Source organism: Arvicola amphibius, chromosome 3 (genome assembly GCF_903992535.2).
Source record: "Arvicola amphibius chromosome 3, mArvAmp1.2, whole genome shotgun sequence".
NCBI classification, from domain to species: domain Eukaryota; kingdom Metazoa; phylum Chordata; class Mammalia; order Rodentia; family Cricetidae; genus Arvicola; species Arvicola amphibius.
Window position 1 is genome coordinate 25,386,758 of NC_052049.1, and position 20,871 is coordinate 25,407,628.

At 41.0% G+C, this 20,871-nt stretch overlaps 1 protein-coding gene across 1 annotated transcript in view; it reads right to left on the minus strand.

Annotated features, from left to right (window-relative positions):
* Window positions 1–14,585: 14,585 nt before the first annotated feature.
* Window positions 14,586–20,871, minus strand: part of Nup155 (nucleoporin 155) — a 52,501-nt gene continuing 46,215 nt past the window's right edge. Inside the window, 4 exon segments of the mRNA XM_038321492.1 lie at window positions 14,586–15,989; window positions 16,714–16,745; window positions 17,028–17,134; window positions 18,724–18,860. Coding sequence (XP_038177420.1) covers window positions 15,850–15,989; window positions 16,714–16,745; window positions 17,028–17,134; window positions 18,724–18,860 — 416 coding nt within the window. The 3' untranslated portion in view covers window positions 14,586–15,849.

The window sequence follows — 20,871 nt, forward strand, 5'->3', positions numbered from 1 at the left end:
GTGAGGTCCTGATTCTGTATCTATATATTCCATATCTAGCACTATGAAAACAGGAAATAATAAAGTTAAAGTTACAGGGTAAGGCAATCTAACAGCTGTATTTAAAGCTCTTTAAAGGCTGATATTCTAGGGCCATTTGCCACTTTGGCAAGCCAGAATTACTTAAAGTCCTACTCCATGTGAGCATCTGTATGGACAAGCTTTTCTTTGGTTTTGGTTTTTCAAGACAAGGTTTCTCTGTGTAGCTCCGGCTGTACTGGAACTCCCTCTGTAGACAAGACTGGCCTCGAACTCAGAGATCCACCTGCCTCTGCCTCCCAAGTACCGGGATTAAAGGTGTGCGCCACCAATGCCCAGCTGGACAAGTTTTTATATATACTGTCTTAGATTAAATGAAATGGCTTTGGCAATCCATAAGCTCTTGAATCCGACAGATCACTTTTTTTTTTCCTTCAAAAAGGTATTTTGGATGAAGTTTGTGGAGCCAGAAGCAGCTAAACACACAAATTACCAGGGCTGGAGAAATGGCTCTTCCTGGGGTCCTGAGTCAATTTTTAGCACCCAAATAACTGTAGTCTCATAGGATCAAAACACTCATATACATACTAAAATATAAGCAATGTTTTGAAACATTCTAAACCTTAAAAAAAAGAAAACAAACAGAAACCATAAATTACCCAGCCTAGACTTACTATGGAAGTCACTATGGAAATTATTAATCTGTTTTTATTATTATTTTAGCTAGTGTACAATGCAAGGGTTTCATTACGATATTTTCAAACATATTAATCACACGATTTTTTCTCATATTGTCCCTTTCCTACCTCCAAGAACGCCCCTTCTGCTTTATTCATGTATACACACACATACAATGTCAAGATGGAACATGAGAAAGTACACCACATTTGCCTTTCTCTCTCTGCCAGTTGTCCTCCTTTGTCCTGCCCACCTCCCATTGCACCCTTTCTCCTCTCACGTGCTCCACTTTCTCCTCTCACAGCCTATGTGTACTTACTTTTAAATGAATATTTCTCTAATTTTGAGCAAAACCATGCAGCATTCGCCCTTCTGGTCAGGCTTTTTTGTTTAACAAGATTATCTCTATTTCCATAAACTATATTTCAATTTTTTTTTTTTTTTTTTTTTTTTTACGGCTAAGTAAATTTCACCTGTCCAAATGATTTTGATGTGTTTAAATTTGAAAACTCCTGGGCTGGAGGATGGCTCAGTGGTTAAGAGTACTTGCTACTCTTCCAGGAGACCTGGGTCTGATTCCCAGCACCCATGTGCCAGGAGCTCTGACATACTCTTCTGGCCTGTGTGAATTGACCATGCATGTAGTGTACTTACATACATGAAGGAAACCACTCATACACGGAAGATAAAAAAAAAAATTGAAGAAAAACAGTAGCAAATTCCTGTTACACGTAAGGTAAGGGTTAGAACTTCTCACTGAAATTTGATGTCAACAATCACTGTAAAGGGTTTCTGTGGTTTGCCCACTCTACGTCTGTGACGGCTCTATACCATAGATCATGAATAGACATTCTGATTATTAATGCCTTATGGACCCCTATCCTGTTCTAGCCCTGAGGCTACTTTAAAGATACACTATTAGGGAATTCTCTGCTGTCTTGGTAGGCTCATGTAAGACATTAAACTCTCCCTTTAAACATGTTATAAAGGAAAAAACTGAAAACAAAACCTTTCACCTAGACACATGACTCAATGCTCTATAAATGCTAACTTGTATATTATAACTTAGCACACACACAACCAACCTCTCTAGGGGACAGGTGATCTTCTGAATATGATGTGTCTTTTGGGTTTTTTTTTTTTGTGTGTGTGTGTGTGTGTGTGTTGTTTTGTTTTGTTTTTTTTTTTTTTTTGTGGGAGCTTTAAGGTCACAGAATATTCCTAAATCTTACAGGAAAAACACATTTAGCATCTGTAAAACCATTAGTATACGAATAAGAAAAACTCACTTGACCCAACCAGGAAACTCTGGCAGGGTATTTTCTGGCTTGATACTTGTTGATGTCAAAACTTCTAATTTTATCTCCATGCTTGTTGAGATACCAATGACCAGTTAGCAAAGCCAGTCACGAGATCCTGTGAATAATAACAGTAATAATTAAGAGCCCATAATATTTACAGAGAGAGTTAGTTACTTTTCTCAACACTGTGGCAAAATACGGGAGGGAAGGCACCTAAGGGAGGGAGGAGATTTCAGAAGACCCCACCCACAGCTGGCTAGCCACATCCATTTGGACACAATACCATGGCTATAGGCGCACAGGGAATTGGGAGAGGCTTCACCTCACAGGGGAGGAAAAACGGAGTAGTGACAATGGAACATGAATAACCTTCCAAAGGGGCACCCCCCCAGTGACCTATGTCCTCTAACTAGACCAAACTCCTGAAGTTTCCCAGAACCTCCCCAAATAGCATCACAAGCTGGGGACAAAGTAGTAAGTAGTCAAGAAAATGAGTCTGTAGGAGACATCTGAAATTCAAATGGTAACACTGAAAATTTTAATTTAGAATTTCAAGAACTTTTAATTATTTTTCAATGGCTTATACATCCTCTCAGGTAAGAACTGCATTCCATTATTGCACCCACACCTGAACTGAGGCACAGCGCACTTGCTCTCTCTCACATGACCTCTCAATGACCACAAAGCAGGAAGGGTGCTGAGGATCGCTTCTCTCTGTGACTGCCTTTCTCAGCGTGGCTGACCGACACTTTAGTAAAGAAGGTCAGATCTCCAGTCCTGTGCTCTTCTTCTGACCTTGCTGCTGTCGGACCTCTTCCCACGACGCTAAGACAGATTGTGGGATCACTCTGGCCAACCCAGAGCAAGGAGAGTGGCGCTATGGGTTCTCAAGGCCAAAACACAGAAGCTGAGAAAATAAGCTCTGGAGTAATTATTTACGAAACTCCCATCACCAGGTAAGCAAACTGTCTAGCTCCATCTAAAACAGAAGCCTAGCTGGGCCTACTGGCGTATCCATGAAGTTCCAGGCACTCTAAAGGTCAAGGCAGGAAGAACTGCTAAGTTGAAGGTTTCCCAGTGCACAGAGTGAATTCAAGGCCAGCTTGAGCAATGGGGCAAGACACGTGAATGAAAAGTAAAAAGAGAGCTGGACACAGCTCAGTGCAACAGCACAGTTTGGCATGTGAGGGGCTCCCAGTTCAATGCCCAGCACCCAGATGAAGAAATAGCCTCGAGACAGCACAAAAGGTCATGACAAATCCCCACACTAGCTGGGGGATACTTGTGGCAGAGACCGAGGACAGTCTACTATGGCCCAAGCAGAAGAGGATGCTCACCACTGAGTGCAGAGTCAGAAACTAATCAGCGTAGAGGGAGAGCATGACCTTGGAAGGATGACCCGTTATTGGAAAAAACCTTGGGGAAGATGACCACTCGGCTGGACAGTCCAGCTCAGAGTATACTAGAACCCAAGCAGAGGCACAGAATCACTCCGAGAGGGAACCTCACTGACCAAATTAAGAACACTATGCACATTAAAATAAACTATACTAATGGATCAAAGATCTATGAATCAAAAACAGGATACTGAATCCTTACTGATGAATACAGTATTTGGTAGAAAGTGGTAAGACTTACATAGTAACAGGCAGAATCCATTTAATCCCGTAACTACAATGAACACTATCAAAAACGTGACAGGTGGAAGTCACATGCTACCTAACAGGTAAAATGAGAAGATCTCATGGTTGTCTCATGGTGATACCTGTTTTGAGGATGTATAAACTAATAACAATCACAATAATAATAAATCACAATAATAATAAACACAATCATAAAGAAGCATCAGATAATCCAAAATGAGGGACTTTTACAAAGATCTATCTGTAATGTTCAGTGGAGTCCAGGTTCATGGAAGGTGAGCAGCAAATGGTGAGCAGATCAGGCAAACTAAGCACAACAATTACAGGCCTCATCATTATATTTAAAACTAAAACCGTAAACAACTGGGAACATCCAGAAATATTAAATGGCGTACTCTTTCTGTGTTTATTTCCTTATTTTGGCTTTAATGTTGTCCTGTGTTTTAACTCGCTGGCAGGCTGCATTACCCGTTGTGTGCCCATGCAGAGGCCAGAAAAGGACACTGTATGTCTTCCTCCATTTGCTTTTTGTCTTAGGCTTTGAGATGCATCTCTCAGTGAACTGCAAGTTTGTTGTGGCCATTTTGGCTAGGATGACTAGCCACCGAGCCACCTGGAATCTAGGTTGTCCCTGCCTCCCAGCTCTGGGAGCACAGGCACGTTCTAAGTGGGTACTAGGAGCACAGGCACGTTCTAAGTGGGTCCTGGGGGATCAAACTCAGGTCCTCAACATGCCAGAAAGATGCTTTATCCTGCTGAGCCATTTTAGCAATCCTATTTTTGGATTCTTTTCTTTTTTGTTCGTGTTAAGAAACGGTCTCGTGGAGACCAGGATCGCCTCATACTCCCTATGCAATTAAAGATGATTTTGAACTGGTAATTCTATCTCTACTCCACGACCTTCTGGGAATAATAAGCCTGCCTGCACAACCCTACATGGTTTTTTTTGTGGTATGGAGACCAGGGTGTGTGTGTACCCCTGGCAAGCATTTGACCAAGTTGAGCTCCATCCCCAGCCCTTCAACTCCCAAACCGTCTCCCCCAAGGCTAACCTGGGCAGGTCTCTTGTCCAAATTATTTCTCAAACTCCTTATAAAGGCAAGGTTACCTTGAATTTTTAAATCCTTCTGCCAATACAGCTGGGTGGGTTGGGGGCTAACCTCTTAAACAATAAGCTCAGTTTCTTTCCACGACTTCCTTCTTGGCCTTCAAATTGGTTGCGACTAAGAAACTATATACACTACAAGTTATGGCGGTCCGCACCAAAGTACGTCCTTTTACCTTCTGCTGGACCATAACTTGAGTGTGCTACTAACCCTGAGGCGGACAGCAGATTTGGCCTCAATGCTGCTGCTCCCTTCTTAATCACAGCTGATCCTTCAACCCCAGCTGGACCAGCATCAAACTGTCCCAGCAAAGCAAAAATTCACCTAGGCGGTTTCTAATTCAAAATATCACTTAAAGCTGGGCGGGTGGTGCACAAACCTTTAATCCCAGCACTACGGAGGGAGAGGCAGGCGGATCTCTGTGAGTTCAAAGCCAACCTGGTCTACAGAGCGAGTCCAGGACACGATCCAAAACTAGACCGAGAAACCATGTCTTGAAAAACAAAAACAAACAACCAAAAAAAAAAAAATCACTTGAATTGACCTGGTCAGTTTTTTCTTCACTCTACTTCAGAAGCCAGGCTTCCATCGTCTGCATTCCTCCAAACATTCTATCCTTCCCACAAAACGGCCTACACAGCTCTGGGCACTCATACTTAGCTTCTCCAGCTCAAAATACAAATGCCACCACAATCCCTCCCAAAAACACACGGTGAGGTCTGTCACAGCAGGATCCCATGACCTGGGAGCAATTTCCATCTTAGTGAAGGTTTCTACCGCGTGGTTAAAACACCATGATCAAAACAACCTGGGGAAAGAAACGGGTTACGCATCTTATAGCTTGTAGTCCATCAATCAGGCAAGTCAGGAGAAATGCAAGACAGGAACCGAGCTGATGCAGAGGTCACTCAAGAGTGCTGCTTACTGACTTGCTCCGCATGGCTTGCTCAGCCTGCTTTCTTATACACCCCAGGACCCACCAACCCAAGGGTGTTTCTACCCACAGAAAGCTGAATCTCTCACATCAATCAATCAAGAAACGCCCCCAACAGGCTTGCCCACAGTTCCAATGGGGGAGGGCAGCATTTTCTCTATGGAGGGTTCTTCCCAATGATCTAGCTGTCTTAAAACTCACATAAAATAGCTAAGCAGTGTTCTGAGGAAACCAAAGGTTCAGGTGTTCTACATTAAAGATGATTTTAACTATACAAGACAACAAATGCAGTATCTTATCCTGCACCAGAAAACAAAAAATTGCAATAAACAACGTTATTCAATACTGTTTCCTAAATGTGATGGCTACTTGCTACATGAAAGAGGCAATACTAGAGATACGCAGTGCACTGAATAGGAACCATAAGAACATACAATACACACAACTCATTCTCAAAACATTTAGAAAGCTATTTAGGTGGTTAATAGTTCCGAAATACTATGTGTATGTCCATGGATAACAGAAGGAAAAGTATGGCAAAACAAAACAACTGGATACTCTGAACAAAGTACATATTTAATTACATTTTTGGGGAAACTTTTATGTAAAATCATTAAAAGGCAACTGGAGAAAACTGAACAGGAGCTCAGTAATCATTAGGTGACTATTAGACTATACTAAAGATAGTAAGATGTTAGTTTGGTTTGTGAGATAATTATATTATGGTTTTGTTTAATGAGTCCTTACTTCTAGATATGAAAGAGAAACGCTTAAGTATTATATGCTACGGGTTTGTTTGGAAATACGTAGACTAAATTTTGCAAGTAAAACGTAAAGGATAAAAAGATAGCAAACCACTTCAAGATTTCGGGCTAAAGCCCTACAGGATCATATACACCTTCCATCATTTAGAATGCTAAAGTCACCTCCTGGGACGCAGCAAACATCATTTCTGACGCATACTGCAAAGCCTCTGAAAACACAGATGCTACTGGATAGAGACCAAGCGCCCCACAACAGGAAGGAATTGAGAAAAAAAATCGGCTCATACGCGCAAAATACATAACAAAATACATACTCTGTCAAGTCTACGGGACGGGGAAAGGGTACCTTTAATTTCAAAACAAATGCGAGAGGGCAATTTCAAGAAAATTCATTGAAGTTTTGGTATCTCTGCCACGGAGGATGCTAGGAAACCGCGTCCATTCCTCGCTGCTCGCTGCTCCGTCGGCGGCTGGGTCAACCCAGGAGCTTCCTCGTGGCAGCGTGACTAGAGTCGCCCGAAGGTCCCCCGTGGAGATGTGGGGGGACCCTGCAGGGAGGGCGGCGCCAGAGAGGCCAGGGAAGACGGGAGCGAGAGGGCGGGGGGCCGCGAGGAAAACGGGGGATCCCGACAGCGAGGCGGGGATCGAGGGGACGCACGGTTTGGAGAGGATTCCAGGTCGTTACCCTCCCGCTGCGGTCGTAGGAGCCTGAGAGAATCCGGTGACCGGGAGAGAAGGCCGCGCCCGCCGCAGCCGAGTCGTGTCCTGGAGACGCCAGGGCGGGAGCGACCCACCGCGCATGCGCCGTGCCACCTAGTGGGCGGGCATCTAGAGGCTCCCGGGCCGCTGCCGGCTCGGGGAGTTACCGTGCCAGGCTCTCGTTATCGTCTCCCCCCTGCCTCTCAAGGGTCCTTTCCCCGCCGGTTCCCGCCCTCTCATCAGCTCAGTACACCCTTCTCCGTCCATCGCTTCCTCACGTGCTAGTCTTTGAGTTCCCGGGCATCATGTGGAGATTGCAAGAAAAACACCAACCACAGCAACACCTACAGGGTTGGGCTGTCAAGAGCGCTTGTTGCTTTTGCAGAGGACCCTAGTTTGGTTCCCCATCACCTACAGGGTGATTCATAATTCTGAGTGACACCAGTTCCTGAGAAACTGACACTCTCTTTTGACTTCCGTGGGCACCATGCACACTCATGATGCACATACATCCATGGAAGTAAGCCGGTCATACAATGACAAGTTCAAAACCAAACCAAACCTAATCCTCCCTAGAGGAGCCCTCCACAGACCTAAAAGAAAGGGGTTGACGGCTATCAATAAACGAGAATACAGAAGCAATAATTTTTTCCGGATGGAAACTGTGGAGCATTTTTTTTCAATCTGTACAGATTTTATTTCCTCTCTTGAAATGCGTCTATTTAGTTCGTTTGCCCAATTTCAATGGAATTATTTGTTAATCTTGCTTTTTTTCTTATTATCTTTTTATAGATTTGGATATTAATCCTCTGTTATATAAAAAGCTGGTAAATATTCTTGCCTATCCTGTAAGTTATCTCTTCACTTTTGTCTCTTTGGTATGCAAAAACTTAGTTTTTATGTAATTCCACTTGAATTTTTTTTCAATTTTTGCTTCGTATGCATTTGGAGTCCTATCCAGAAAAATCATTACCTGTAGCATTATCTTTTAAGCATTGCCCATATGTTTTTCTTGTGATTGTTTCGGAGTTTGGGATAATATCTCACATATTAGCATCTTTGACTCGTTTTGAGTTTGGGTATTTTATTCACATGGGACTTATGTGTGTTGAGGTGCCAACATCTGTGTCTCAGATATGGTGGTCAGAGGACAACTTCCTAGCAACAGGCTTCTCTCCTTCCCCCATGCTGGTTCTGATTCAACTCAGGTAATCAAGCATGGCAGCAAGGACCTTTACCTGCTAAAAACCACTTTCCCAGCCCTCGAGTTATTGTTTAAGATCGTGGGTGGCTTGATCTGCTCTGAGTATCCTGTTTTCCTAGCAGCATTGATGAAGACTTTGTGGTGCTAGAGAAAGTATCTACGTCCTGATCCACATGCAGAGAGAACCTAGACCTGGCGTAAGCTTTTGAAACCTCAAGCCCATGCCCAGAGACACACTTACTACTCCAACAAGGTCACACCTCCTAATACTTCTAATCCTTTCAAGAAGGTCCTCTCCCTGTGACTAAGTATTCAAATATGTGAACCTGTGGGATCTTTTTTCTTGTTTTTGTTTTTGTTTTGTTTTTTTCGAGACAGGTTTCCCTGTAGTTTCTAGAGCCTGTCCTGGAGCTAGCTCTTGTAGACCAGGCTGGCCTCGAACTCAGAGATCCGCCTGCCTCTGCCTCCCGAGTGCTGGGATTAAAGGAGTGTGCCAACCACCGCCGGCTTGTGGGATCTTTGTATAGTTTGAATGAAAATAGCCTATAGGGAGGGCGCTACTAGGAGGTGTGGTCTTATTGGAGTAGGTGGGGCTTTGTTGGAGGAGGTGTGTCGTCGGGGGAGGGCTTGAGTTCTCTGAAGCTCAGGCAGGCTTAGTGGCTCATAGTCTCCTCCTGTAGCCTAATGTTCAAGATGTAGAACGCTCAGTTCCTTCTCTAGTACAATGTCTGCCTGCATGCTGCCAGGCTTCCCGCCATGACAATAATGAACTAAACCTCTAAACTGTAAGCTAGCCCCATTTAAATGTTTCCTTTTTAAGAAATGCCTTGGTCCATGGTGTCTCTTCACAGCAGTAGAAACCCTATTCAAGACAAGGAGACGTTCTTTTTTCTTCTTAAATTATTACTTTTATTTATGTGCATTTGTGGTTTACCTACACGTATCTCTGTATGAGAGTGTAAAATAACTTGGAAATAGATGGCAGACAGTTGTGAGCTGCCATGTGGGTGCTGGGAATTGAACCCTGGTCCTCTGGAAAAACAGGCAGTGTTCTTAACCCTGAGCTGTCTCTCCAGCCCCAGTCATTTCTAAATTTTTATTATGGTATTTAGAAGTACATTTTAGACAGTTTTGCCCTGATATTTGCCACCTATTCTATTTTTATCACATTGGGTGTGTTTCACTTAGTTTCATGTTGCCTCCTGAATGAAGTGTTTTTGTACCTTCTTTTACATTATCCTTTAATCCTATATTATTTAAAAGTGCATTATCTGCTTCCTGCTCTTGCAGAGGATCTGAGTTTATCTCCAGCTGGTATGCCAAGTGGTTCCCAGCCACCTGTAACTCCAGCTCCAGAGACTATAACACCCTTTTAATTTTCCCTGGCACCAGCATACATACAGAAAGACATACGCATACACATAAATAAAAATCTTTTGAAATATTTTTTAAAACATAAACGAAAGAAATCCAGGCATGGTGGCACATGTGTGCCTTTAATCCCAGCACTCAGGAGGCAGAGGCAGGCAGATCTCTGTGAGTTTGAGGTTAGCCCGATCTACACAGTGTAGTTCCAGGACAAGCCATGCCTCCCATAGAGAAAACATGTCTCAACAAACCAAAAACAGATTAAATAATAAATAATGTATAAAAGGAGATGAGAAAGAAAGCATCCCCCAAATCAAGAGCTTAACATCCAGCAGAGGAGAATTGAAATAGGTCCTATGAAATGGGAAGTTTACAACCATTTAACAGAATGGCTAGGGAAGGGCGATGAGAAGCCATATTAAGTTCCTGATTAAGCTCTCTCCAAAGATGAGTTCCAGTTTCATGTTTATATTGCTGCATTTTTATACCATGGGATAAACAATTATGAGACCTTTGGAGATGGTTTATATCTTAGTTAGGGTTTCTATTATGACAAAACACCATGACCCAAAAAGCAAGTTGGGGAGGAGGAAACGATTTATTAGGCTTACACTCATCAGGAAGTTCAAGACAGGAACTCAAACCAAGGTAGGATCCCTGAGGCGGGAGCTGATGCAGAGTCCATAATGTTTACTGGCTTGCTCCCTGGTTGCTTAGCCTACTTTCTCATAGAAACCAAGGACCACCAGACCAGGATGGCACTACCCATTGATCACTAATTGAGAAAATACCTTACAAATGGTCCTCAGCTGAGGCTTCTCCTCTATGACTCTAGCTTGTCAAGTAAAGTCACCCTTCCCTGCACAGTGTTTCTCATCCCCACAGCCTGCATGTCATATAACATTGACCTTTCACCACTATAATAAATAGAAGGGGGGGGGGGCAAGGCAGACATTTATTTTGTTCCCCTCTGCAAAGAAATCGTTTTTATCCATTGTGATTTAGCTATTTGTTACAAAATGTCCTTTATTAGGATAAAGTATTATATTTCTTCAGTTGGCTAAGAATTTGATTATGCATCTTGGGGTGGTCTTCTATATCCAGCTCTGGCTTACATTTCTTGGATGTTAAGGTTTGCAGTTTTCATCAAAACACGTGAAGTGGTGATGCAGGAAGATCTTTGTGTGCCTGGCATCTTGTTTTTGGCAAAAGTACTTAATTCCGGTTTCATTTCTGGTGAGACTAGTAACTCCAAGACTGAGTCCACTAGAGATGGGTAAATACAAGCACTTCATAGACCTTTTTCTGTTGCACTTCCAAGTTAGAGCTAACAACAGTCACACTACCCATACTCTTCCAGGAGGAATGGGGAACAAACTAACAGCAAAGAGACAAAAAATAATGAAAAGTACAGATTGCAGACCGTAGGCCATGGGGGATTATGCCAGTAATCCCTTTGAATTAGAGACCTGAAAATACTGTAGATCTAGATCTAAACACAAGGAAAGTCAGACATTAGCTTTTCACTCTTGCTGGTCGATTCATTCTTGCTAAAACTAGCTCCACATTTGTTACTTTGATTGTTAATAACCTAATCCTATCATTTCTTATAAGAATAAAAGTGAATAATGGATCTTTTGTCAATATGGAAAAAAGAAAAAGATCTAACATTAAAAAGACACTTAGACGGGAGCTTCTGATCACACCCGAATAAACCCTCAAATTTTATTTAATAACTGTTTTTATTGAGCTATACATTTTCTCTCCACTCCCCTCCTGTCCTGTCCTCCTCCCCTTCTACCCTCTCCCATATACATTAGATCTATGTATGTCTCTCTTAGGGTCCTCTTTGTTTTCTAGCTTCTCTGGGATTGTGAATTGTAGGCTGGTTTCCTTTGCTTTATGTCTAAAAGTACATATGGTATTTTTCCCTTATGGGTCTGGGTTACCTCACTCAATACGGTATTTTCTAGATCCATCCATTTGTCCGCAAATTTCAAGATGAATTTTTTCCACTGTGTAGTGTAGCCACATTGAAACCCACAGGGCTGTACCAGCTTGCATTCCCCACCAGCAATGCAAAAAGTATTTCCTTTTCCCTACAACCTCTCCAGTATAAGTTGTCATCAGTGTTTTTGATCTGGCCATTCTTACAGGTGTAAGATGGAATTTCAGTTGTTTTGATTTGCATTTCTTTGATGACTAAGGATGACTTAAGGACTAAACATTTCCTTAAGTGTCTTTCAGTCATTTAGATTCCTCTGTTGAGTTCTCTGTTTTAGGTCTGTACTCCATTTTTTTAATTGGATTATGTGTTCTTTTGGTGACCAATTTCTTGAGTTCCTTTTATATTTTGGAGATCAGATCCCTGTCTGATGTGGGTTAAGATCTTTTCCCATTCTATATGCTATCGTTTTGTCTTGTTGACTGTTATCCTTTTGCTTTACAGAAAACCTTTCAGTTTCAGGAGGTCCCATTTATTGTTGCTCAGTGTCTGTGCGGCTGAGGTTATATTTAGGAAGTGGTCTCCTGTGCCAATGCGTTCAAGAGTACTTCCCATTTTCTCTTCTATAAGGTTCAGTGGTGGCTGGCTTTATGTTGAGGGTCTTTGATCCACTTGGACTTGAGTTTTGTGCATGGTGATAAATATGGGTCTATTTCATTCTTCTACATGTGTGATATCCGGTTTAGGCCAGCACCATTTGTTGAATATGCTTTCTTTTTTCCATTTATAGTTTTTTTTTTTTTTTTTGTCAAAAATCAGGTGTGTTTTGAAGGTGTGTGGATTAATTCCCAGATCTTAAGATCGGTTCTATTGGTCCTCCTGTCTGTTTTTATGCCAATACCAGGATTGTTTTCAGTACTGTAGCCTGTAGTAGATTTTGAAGTCAGGGATTGTGATGCCCTCCAGAAGTTCTTTTATTGTACAGGATTGTTTTGGCTATCCTGGGTTTTTTTGCTTTTCCATAGGAAGTTCAATATGGTACTTTTAAGTCTGTGAAAATTTTGCTGGGATTTTGATGAGCATTACATTGATTCTGCAATTGCTTTTGTTAAGATTGCCATTTTTACTATGTTAATTCTAGCTACCTAAGAGTATGGAAGATCTTCCATTTTCTGGTATCTTCTTCAATTTCTTTCTTAAAATATTTAAAGTTCTTGTCATACAGTTCTTCCACTTGTTTGGTTAGCTACTCCAAGATATTTTATGCTATTTGTGGCTATTGTAAAGGGTCTCAAAATGTACTATAAAAATAAAGGGCACAGTGTTCAGATATCTGTCAATTCCATACTTTTTGACATTGTATCCTTCAGATTTACAAAAAGGTACTGTGCATATGTGTGCATAGTCATCTCTATACATTTCTCTCCATATATTTTTGGAGATAGGATTTCACCATTGAGGCAAAGCAGGCCTTGAACTTGAATCCTTCCACCTAAGACTCCTGAGCGTGGTGATTATGCAAGCGCCGCCTTGTCCAGATGAGTAACACATACATTAATGTGTTAATACGTAACTACACTTAAAACATAACTGGAGATAGTGGCATATATTTCTAGCAGAAATAGATTCACATTAAAGCATTTAAACAAGATCTTCATTTAAATAAGCATGACAGAATTTAAATGCTAAAGCCATCAATACATCCAATGCAGTCATTTTATAGCTCAAAGAAGTTAAACTTAAGAAAATGAAAGCTGAAAAATGAGGTAGTGATATCCAATTCGTGGTACTTTGATCTTCTATGAAATACACATTCAAAGACTGTAAGTGAAAGGAAAGTTGTATTCTAAAGAAAAAAATGTGGACAAGGAAACCTACAATCTAGGAAAACATAAAAGTAGTTGTAGAAATATATCCAAGATAGATTACAAACCTGTCAGACATACAACAGTGACAGCAAACAGAAGTTAACAGTCCAGCTGCATAAATCACATGGAAGCTGGATATGGTGGCACGTGCTTGGATTCCCAGTGCTTGGAAGATTGAGGCGGGAGGATCAGGGTATGTCTACAGCCAGCCTGGGGTACATAGTGAGACCCTGCCAACAAGGGGGTTTGGGAGTTAGGAATGTAACTTGGCTGATAAGGTGCCTCCCCAGCATGTAAGGAACCCTGAGTTTACTGCCCAGCACCCACAAAAAATGAGCGTGATGAAGCATGTGTATAGTCTTAGCACGCAGGTCGGGAGGGTGGAGGATCAGAAATTCAAGATCACTCTAGGGCGGTTACAGAGTTTGACACTGGCCAAGGCTATGTTGAGACTTTGTTAAAACAAACAAACAAAAAACTAAATACACAATAAAATAAAGCTAAGAGAGTGGATAGGAGTTGTTTTCCTTTTTCCTGCTTGTGAGCCTTAGTCATTCTTACTCTTTCCTTTTGTCATTGATAATAAATACTTTGGAACACTTAGTTTAGCAATTCTAACATGTTAAAGATAATTCAGGGTTGGAGGGCATGGTTTCTGTGGCACAGCACTTACTTGCTTGGGATGAAGACCCTAGATTCAACAGCACTATTCTGTTTTCTTTCTTTCTTTCTTTCTTTCTTTCTTTCTTTCTTTCTTTCTTTCTTTTCTTTCTTTCTCCTTCTTCTCCTTCTTTTTTTGAGAGACAGTTTCTCTGTGTTAACAGTCCTAGATAACCTGGAACTTACTCTGTAGACCTGGCTGGCCTTGAACACACTGAGATCCACTTGCCTCCCAGGTGCCGGCATTACAGGCGTACGCCACCACCACCTGGCCTTCAACCCAGCACTCTTAAAAAAAGTTAAAAACTAGATTACTAGCAATTTAGGTTTATCCACTACATCTTGGGTAAAACTTGTGTTGTGGTCATTGGTAAGAAAGGGGTTGGAAAAAATCAAATCAGAGAGGGAACTTAATATAATAATAATAACAACAACAACAACAATATAAGCTACAGAAAACAGTAAGATCTACAGTTGTTTTCGATATGACATGAAGGGCCAAAAACATGATAGGCATTTATGTCAAAGTAGATCTGATACAAGACCTAGGAATTTAATTTGTAACAAATTCCAGGATGCTGCTGCTGTTGCTGGCTTGAAGCATATACAATTTGAGAGTGAGGGTTCTCAGGAAACAATAATCAATGTACAACTGTGGCTGACCTGTAACTCAATATGGAGACCAGGCTAGCCTTTAACTCAAGGGTTCCCCCTGCCTTTGCCTCTCAAGTACTGTGATTAAAGTCATGCACCACCACAGCTGGCCGATCATGTAGGTTTTAAATACAACAGTGTTACAAATTTATCAAACATGCTCAAACAATTCTGTATATAAATACATACATATCCAGCACATGTATATACACATACACATATATAAAAAATGTATACATAAAAAAATCTAATGTACATACTTATGGTGAATGGAAGAGAAAGGAGAGAGAACCTAAAGGGTTATAACGGATACAATTAGTGGTTCAGAATATTTTCAAAAAATTAACTTTAAAAAATGCACATTTAAGGACTATTACAGAATCCAGTGCTATGGGAACCGATTCAGTCTATAAGGTGTTTTGGCTTTTTTGTTTGTTTTGAGACAAGGTTTTACTATGTAGCCCTAGCTAGCCTTGAACTTGGTGTGAGTTCCAGAAATCTGCCTGCCATTGTCTCCCCAAGGGCCGGATTTAAAGTGTGTCATGCCTGGCACAGCCTACAAGTTCTGATACTGGATAAAACTGGAAACAAATAATATAAATTCAAAATTGTTGCCAGTAGTAAAATTTAAAATAAGAACATTATCTTTGTGTGTCAGAATCATATATAACTTATTTCAAAAAAACTTATTTCAGTCTTTTTGCAAATTGATGTGTTTGTGTGTGGTGCTGGGAACTGAATCCAGGACATTTTTACATACTACACAAACATTCTATCACCAAAAACTACATACCTGGACCCAACTAAACAAAAGCAAGACAAACCAAAAAAACTAGTCATAAAAAAGAATTCATCCGGCAAATGTACTATTTGTAGTAGCTAATAACAATCACTTATTAAAAACAAATTTCTACCAAAATTCTTAGATATACAACACCTGATTTCTGGACCCCAGCTGAGCTTTTATTTACAGACCAAAATGGAAGAAAAAAAATATACTACAGTAATTAGTGAAGTCGTTCCAACTTTGCTTGAAGAGATTTAAAATTCCCAGTGATGGTTTGTACTGCTACTGAAGAACTCATTGACTGGAGTTCAACCAGGTAACCACAAACTGCATCCAGGCAGAGATTTGTAAATCTGTCTCCTGTAAAGGGAAAGGCATCAGGTCATACATTTACTTTTTTTTTAAGTGATTTTATCCATTTAGTTTGATATGTATGAGAGCTTTGCCGGCATCTGTAGATGTGTACCATGTACATGTCCAGGGCCCTTGGGAGGCTGGAAGAGGGCATCAGAAACACTGCAATACAGTCATCAGTGGCTGTGAACTGCTGTGCGGTTGCTGGAACTTGTACTCAGGACCTCCACAAAAGCACAAAAGGCCTGAACCACTGAGCCCTTGAGTCAGACCCTCAACCATTATTATTTACCATTTCCTTCAAAGGGCTGTTTCAGACAAGTTCTGATTAACTTTCTTATAGTCCCATTGAAAGCAAGAATTAGATAACAGAATAAATGGTAAGTAGCAGGAAATGGGGGAATTCAGGTGGAGTTCCCTTTTATAATCACCATTTTCAATTTGAAAATTAGTTGAGGAGGTATTAATATTATTTAACTTTTTATTTAATTTTTATTAATATTATTTAAAATTATTTAAACTTTTTCAGCTTTTAAAAAGACTTTTCCTTGAAATCATACCACAAAGACATAACAGGAAAACTCTTGATCATAAGAAGGTCATAAGAAGGAACATAAAAAAGTTTGTAAATTATTTTCACTTTAGAAATTGAGGACCACAGTTGAAAATTTTCTGATCTTCATGAATGCTAATGGTTAGGTTATCATTCAAATAGTTATTGCTAATTTACCTAAGAAATTCTCTAACACTTCTTTGTCATCTCTAGAGAGTGGTTCTCAACCTGTGGGCAATGACCTTTTTGGGAGTAGCATATCAGTTATTTATATTACAATTCACAACAATAGCAAAATTACAGTTATGAAGTAGCCAAGAAAATAATTGGTGGTTGGGGCCAGCGTGCCGCGAGGAACTGTATGAGGGGTCACAGCAGCAGGAAGAGTGGGAACCCCTGCTCTCAGGGCATTCCAGACCCACTCCTGTCACCCACGTACTTACTATAGACACTCACAACTTTTCCATAAGACAATATTAATTCATAGTTACCTCTCACAATTTAAAACTTGGCTAGGACTCTCAACATATCTTGTCAGTAACACACGGATGCAGTCCAACAGGTGCAGTGGCCTTTTCACTCTGTTCCAGAATGGATCCTACGAGGAGAGAAACATGTGTGCATACACAGACACAATCTGTCTTATAATCATCAAGTGTGTGTGTGTGTGTGTGTGTGTGTGTGTGTGTGTGTGTGTGTGTGCTTTGCCTAATTATTAACGTTGATTAAGAAAGTCTTTGGAATCCAAGCAAAATTTCTTTAAAAAAACATTAGAAGCTGAAACTTGGTGGCACATGTCCTTAATCCCAGTCCTCTGCAGGCACAGACAGTTAGATGCCTGTGAGTTCAAGGCCAGCCTGACCTACAGGGCGAGCTCTAGGAGGGCCAGCACTACACAGTAAAGCCTGTCTCAAGAAAGCAAAAGAAAGAAACAAAAATAATAAAAGACCATATTCTGATATTTTTAGGAATGATTTATCATTGGAACATGTAATGTGAAATTAAAGAAAAACTGGTATTTCTATGGACTGTGACCCATTTTCTTTTGAATTTATGTAGTCTGATCCTAGAGTAAAAAGAAACTAGCAGTCACAAAACCGTATCTGCTATTACCCACCAACTAGAGCAGACTGCTTGGTGCTCTATCCTTGTCTTCTTGTAAGGAAACACTATTTTCAATATGGCCTACAGGAGACTCAGCTGAGTTCTTAGAAGAGCCTTGGAGAATACATCACCTGGTGTCACATTATGCACTGAGAGAGCTAAGGGAGGAAGATCCTAAGTTCAAGGCCAGCCTAGACAATATGATAAAACCCTGTCTCAGGAAACCAAAAGCACTGAAAGATGCTACTATTGTGTTCTCTTTCTCTCTTACACACACACAATACATATGGGGCAGGGTGGGGCAGGGAAACACATGGAGGCCAGAGAAAAGGACAGCCTGGGATGCTGTTGTTCAGCAGGTGTCCACCTTAACTTGAAGGCCCCAGGACGCACCTGTGTCTGTCTCCCCAGGACTGAGAATACAAATATACACCACTGCACTTTTTTTTTATATGGGTTCTGTAGATCAAACTTGGTCTAGAAGCACTTTACTTCTAGGTTGAGATCTCCCTATTCCCTCAAAAGATTTTTACAAAATGAGGTTACATGAATAAATGTGTTGTCAATTTTGCTTGCTTAAAACAAGTAGGCTGGGGATTACAGTTTCATGATAGAACAGAACACTTGTCAATCATGTGCAAGGCATTAGGATTTGATCCCCAGAAATAATTCCATACTTTGGTTTATCCATTAATACACGAGTAAATATGTATAATTATGGTTTTGTTTTGTTTTTTCAGACAGTGTTCCTCTGTGTAACAGCTCTGGCTGACCTAGAACTTGCTCTGTAGACTAGGCTGGCCTCAAACTCACAGAGATCCACTTGCCTCTGTCTCCCAAGTGCTGGGATTACAGGTCTATGCCACCATTGCCCAGTTAATTATGTTTATCAATATTATAAATAAGTATTCCAAAGCAAGGCAACCCTTGATTAAGAGTCCCAAGTTTATTTTACTTGCACAGTTGAAACCAATCTCCACTGAAAACATGTAGCCTAAAAGATAAGATACCTATAAATATAGAATCAAAATACCTCACTCTATATTTCAGGAAACTCAGGGAAGATCGTTCTGATTTTCTTACCCGTGACTTGAAGAGCTGATCGTAAACTTCCAGTAGTCTAGGTAAAGGCACTCCAATTTCATTCATGGTTTGTATCACAAAGCCAACATCCCAGTTTAAAGTACAAACTTGCTGCTCTAAGAACTGCACAATAAAATCTGAAAAGAAAAAGTCAGAAATTCGGATGAGTGTTTTGCCTCCATGTACATAAGAACACCATGTGCATGCCTGGTGTCAGCGCAGGCAGAAGGCATCAGCCTGCATGTACACATGGACACCATGTGCATGCCTGGTGTCAGCGTAGGCAGAAGGCATCAGCCTGCATGTACACATGAACACCATGTGCACGCCCAGTGTCGGCGTAGGCAGAAGGCATCACATCTCCTAGAGCTGCCATTACAGACGTGGGTGATGGGAACTGTACTCAGGTCCTCTATAAGAGCAACAAGGGCTCTTACTGCTAACCCAGCATCTAGCCCCAGAAATATGGAATTTTAACCCTTGATTCAGCAAACTGCTCAACTGTTTTCTTATTAAATGAGCAGTTTCTAGTAGCTATCTGAAAAAGAACTCCAAACACATCTTGAGGCTAGGAGCTATGCCATTTGGGAAAATGGTTGCCTTTAAAGCATCAAAACTAAATTTGATAGCATGAAACAAAGCCAGATATGGTGATATAGGCTTGTAATCCCAGCAGTGGAGAGCCAGAGAAAGGTGGATTCCTGGGGCTTGCTGACTAACCAGCTAAGCTTAGTAGGACCTCTCCAATCTCCAAACAAACAAACAAAGCTAAGTCACGCTCAGCAAGTCTCCTGACCGCCATATTCGTGTTTGTCACTGTGATAAGCACCTACTCTCTGCCTCTAACGAAAAACAACAAACATGCTCCTTGTATAAGAAGGACTTGGGTATAATCCCCGAGGGAAGAAAACCCAAACCAAAGAACCTCAAACAAATAAATGAAAGTAAGATATATACATGCAAACTGGAGACAGAAAATAAACTTGCAGTTGCCTAGGGCTGAAGGGGAGAAAAGACTAGGAAGTGTTAGCTACTGAGTTGCTTTGGGGATGATGAAAATCTCTAAAATAGACTGGGTCATGTTACACATACACAAGTTTGTGGTAAAACCATTACACTGCACACTGTTAAGGATATTAAGAGACAATTATGAAATCCAAAAGAAGGTGGATAATAATTCCACTACTGGGTAGGACTTGATAACTGCCACACCTCTGTAAGACACGCGTGTACCCACAACCTGTCAGAGAGGATTACTACACCCCAACTTGAAAATTTTTCCCTTTTCTTTTCAGACAGGGTTTCTTTGTACAGCTTGGAGCCTGTCCTAGAACTCTCTCTGTACCAGGCTGGCCTATTAGTCACAGAGATCAGCCTGCCTCTGCCTCCTGATTACTGGGATTAAAGGTGTGCGCCACCGCCCGGCAAAACGTTTTTAATCCATGTATTTACTTAGTTGAATGCTTGGTACTTCTGTCCCATCCTCCCAACTGCTGGGATTATAGGCAAGTGCCAAAACACCTGGCTCAATATGTATTCATTCGCAACAGTCATTACTATCTTATTATAAATAATCTTTAACCACATTTGTTAATTATGATATTGAAAACAACCAATATTAAATGTCCACAGACAGAGGTATCACAAAACAAAAACAACAACAACAAAAAACAGCAACAGAACTACAGAGATAAGTCTGCCTATGCCTCCCGAGTGCTAGGACTAAAGGTATATGCCACCATGCCAGTCTGGAATTTACTATTTAAAGACTTGTAGCAAATGTTACCATTTCTTCCTTTTCCTTTGAAAGTCAGGATCTCACTATGTAACCCAGAGGGCTGCCCGTGTCGCCTCTCGAGCGCTGGGACTGACTTTGGATTGTCTGAACTCTGTGTGGCTTATTCAGTCCTATGAATACTGTGCTACTCTGACAGCCACAGCTCAGGGTTAACATAATTAAAATCTACACCAAAGCCAAAAGACCGCCAAGTGGTCCCAAACTTAACTGTTTTCACATGCTTATCAAAAATCCAAATACCACGTAAGTCTATTTATTTGTTTTATCTGCATGTACATTATGCATGAATTTATGTGTACCGTGTTTGTTTAGAAACCCATGGAGCCAGAAGAGGGCTTTGGTTCCCCGGA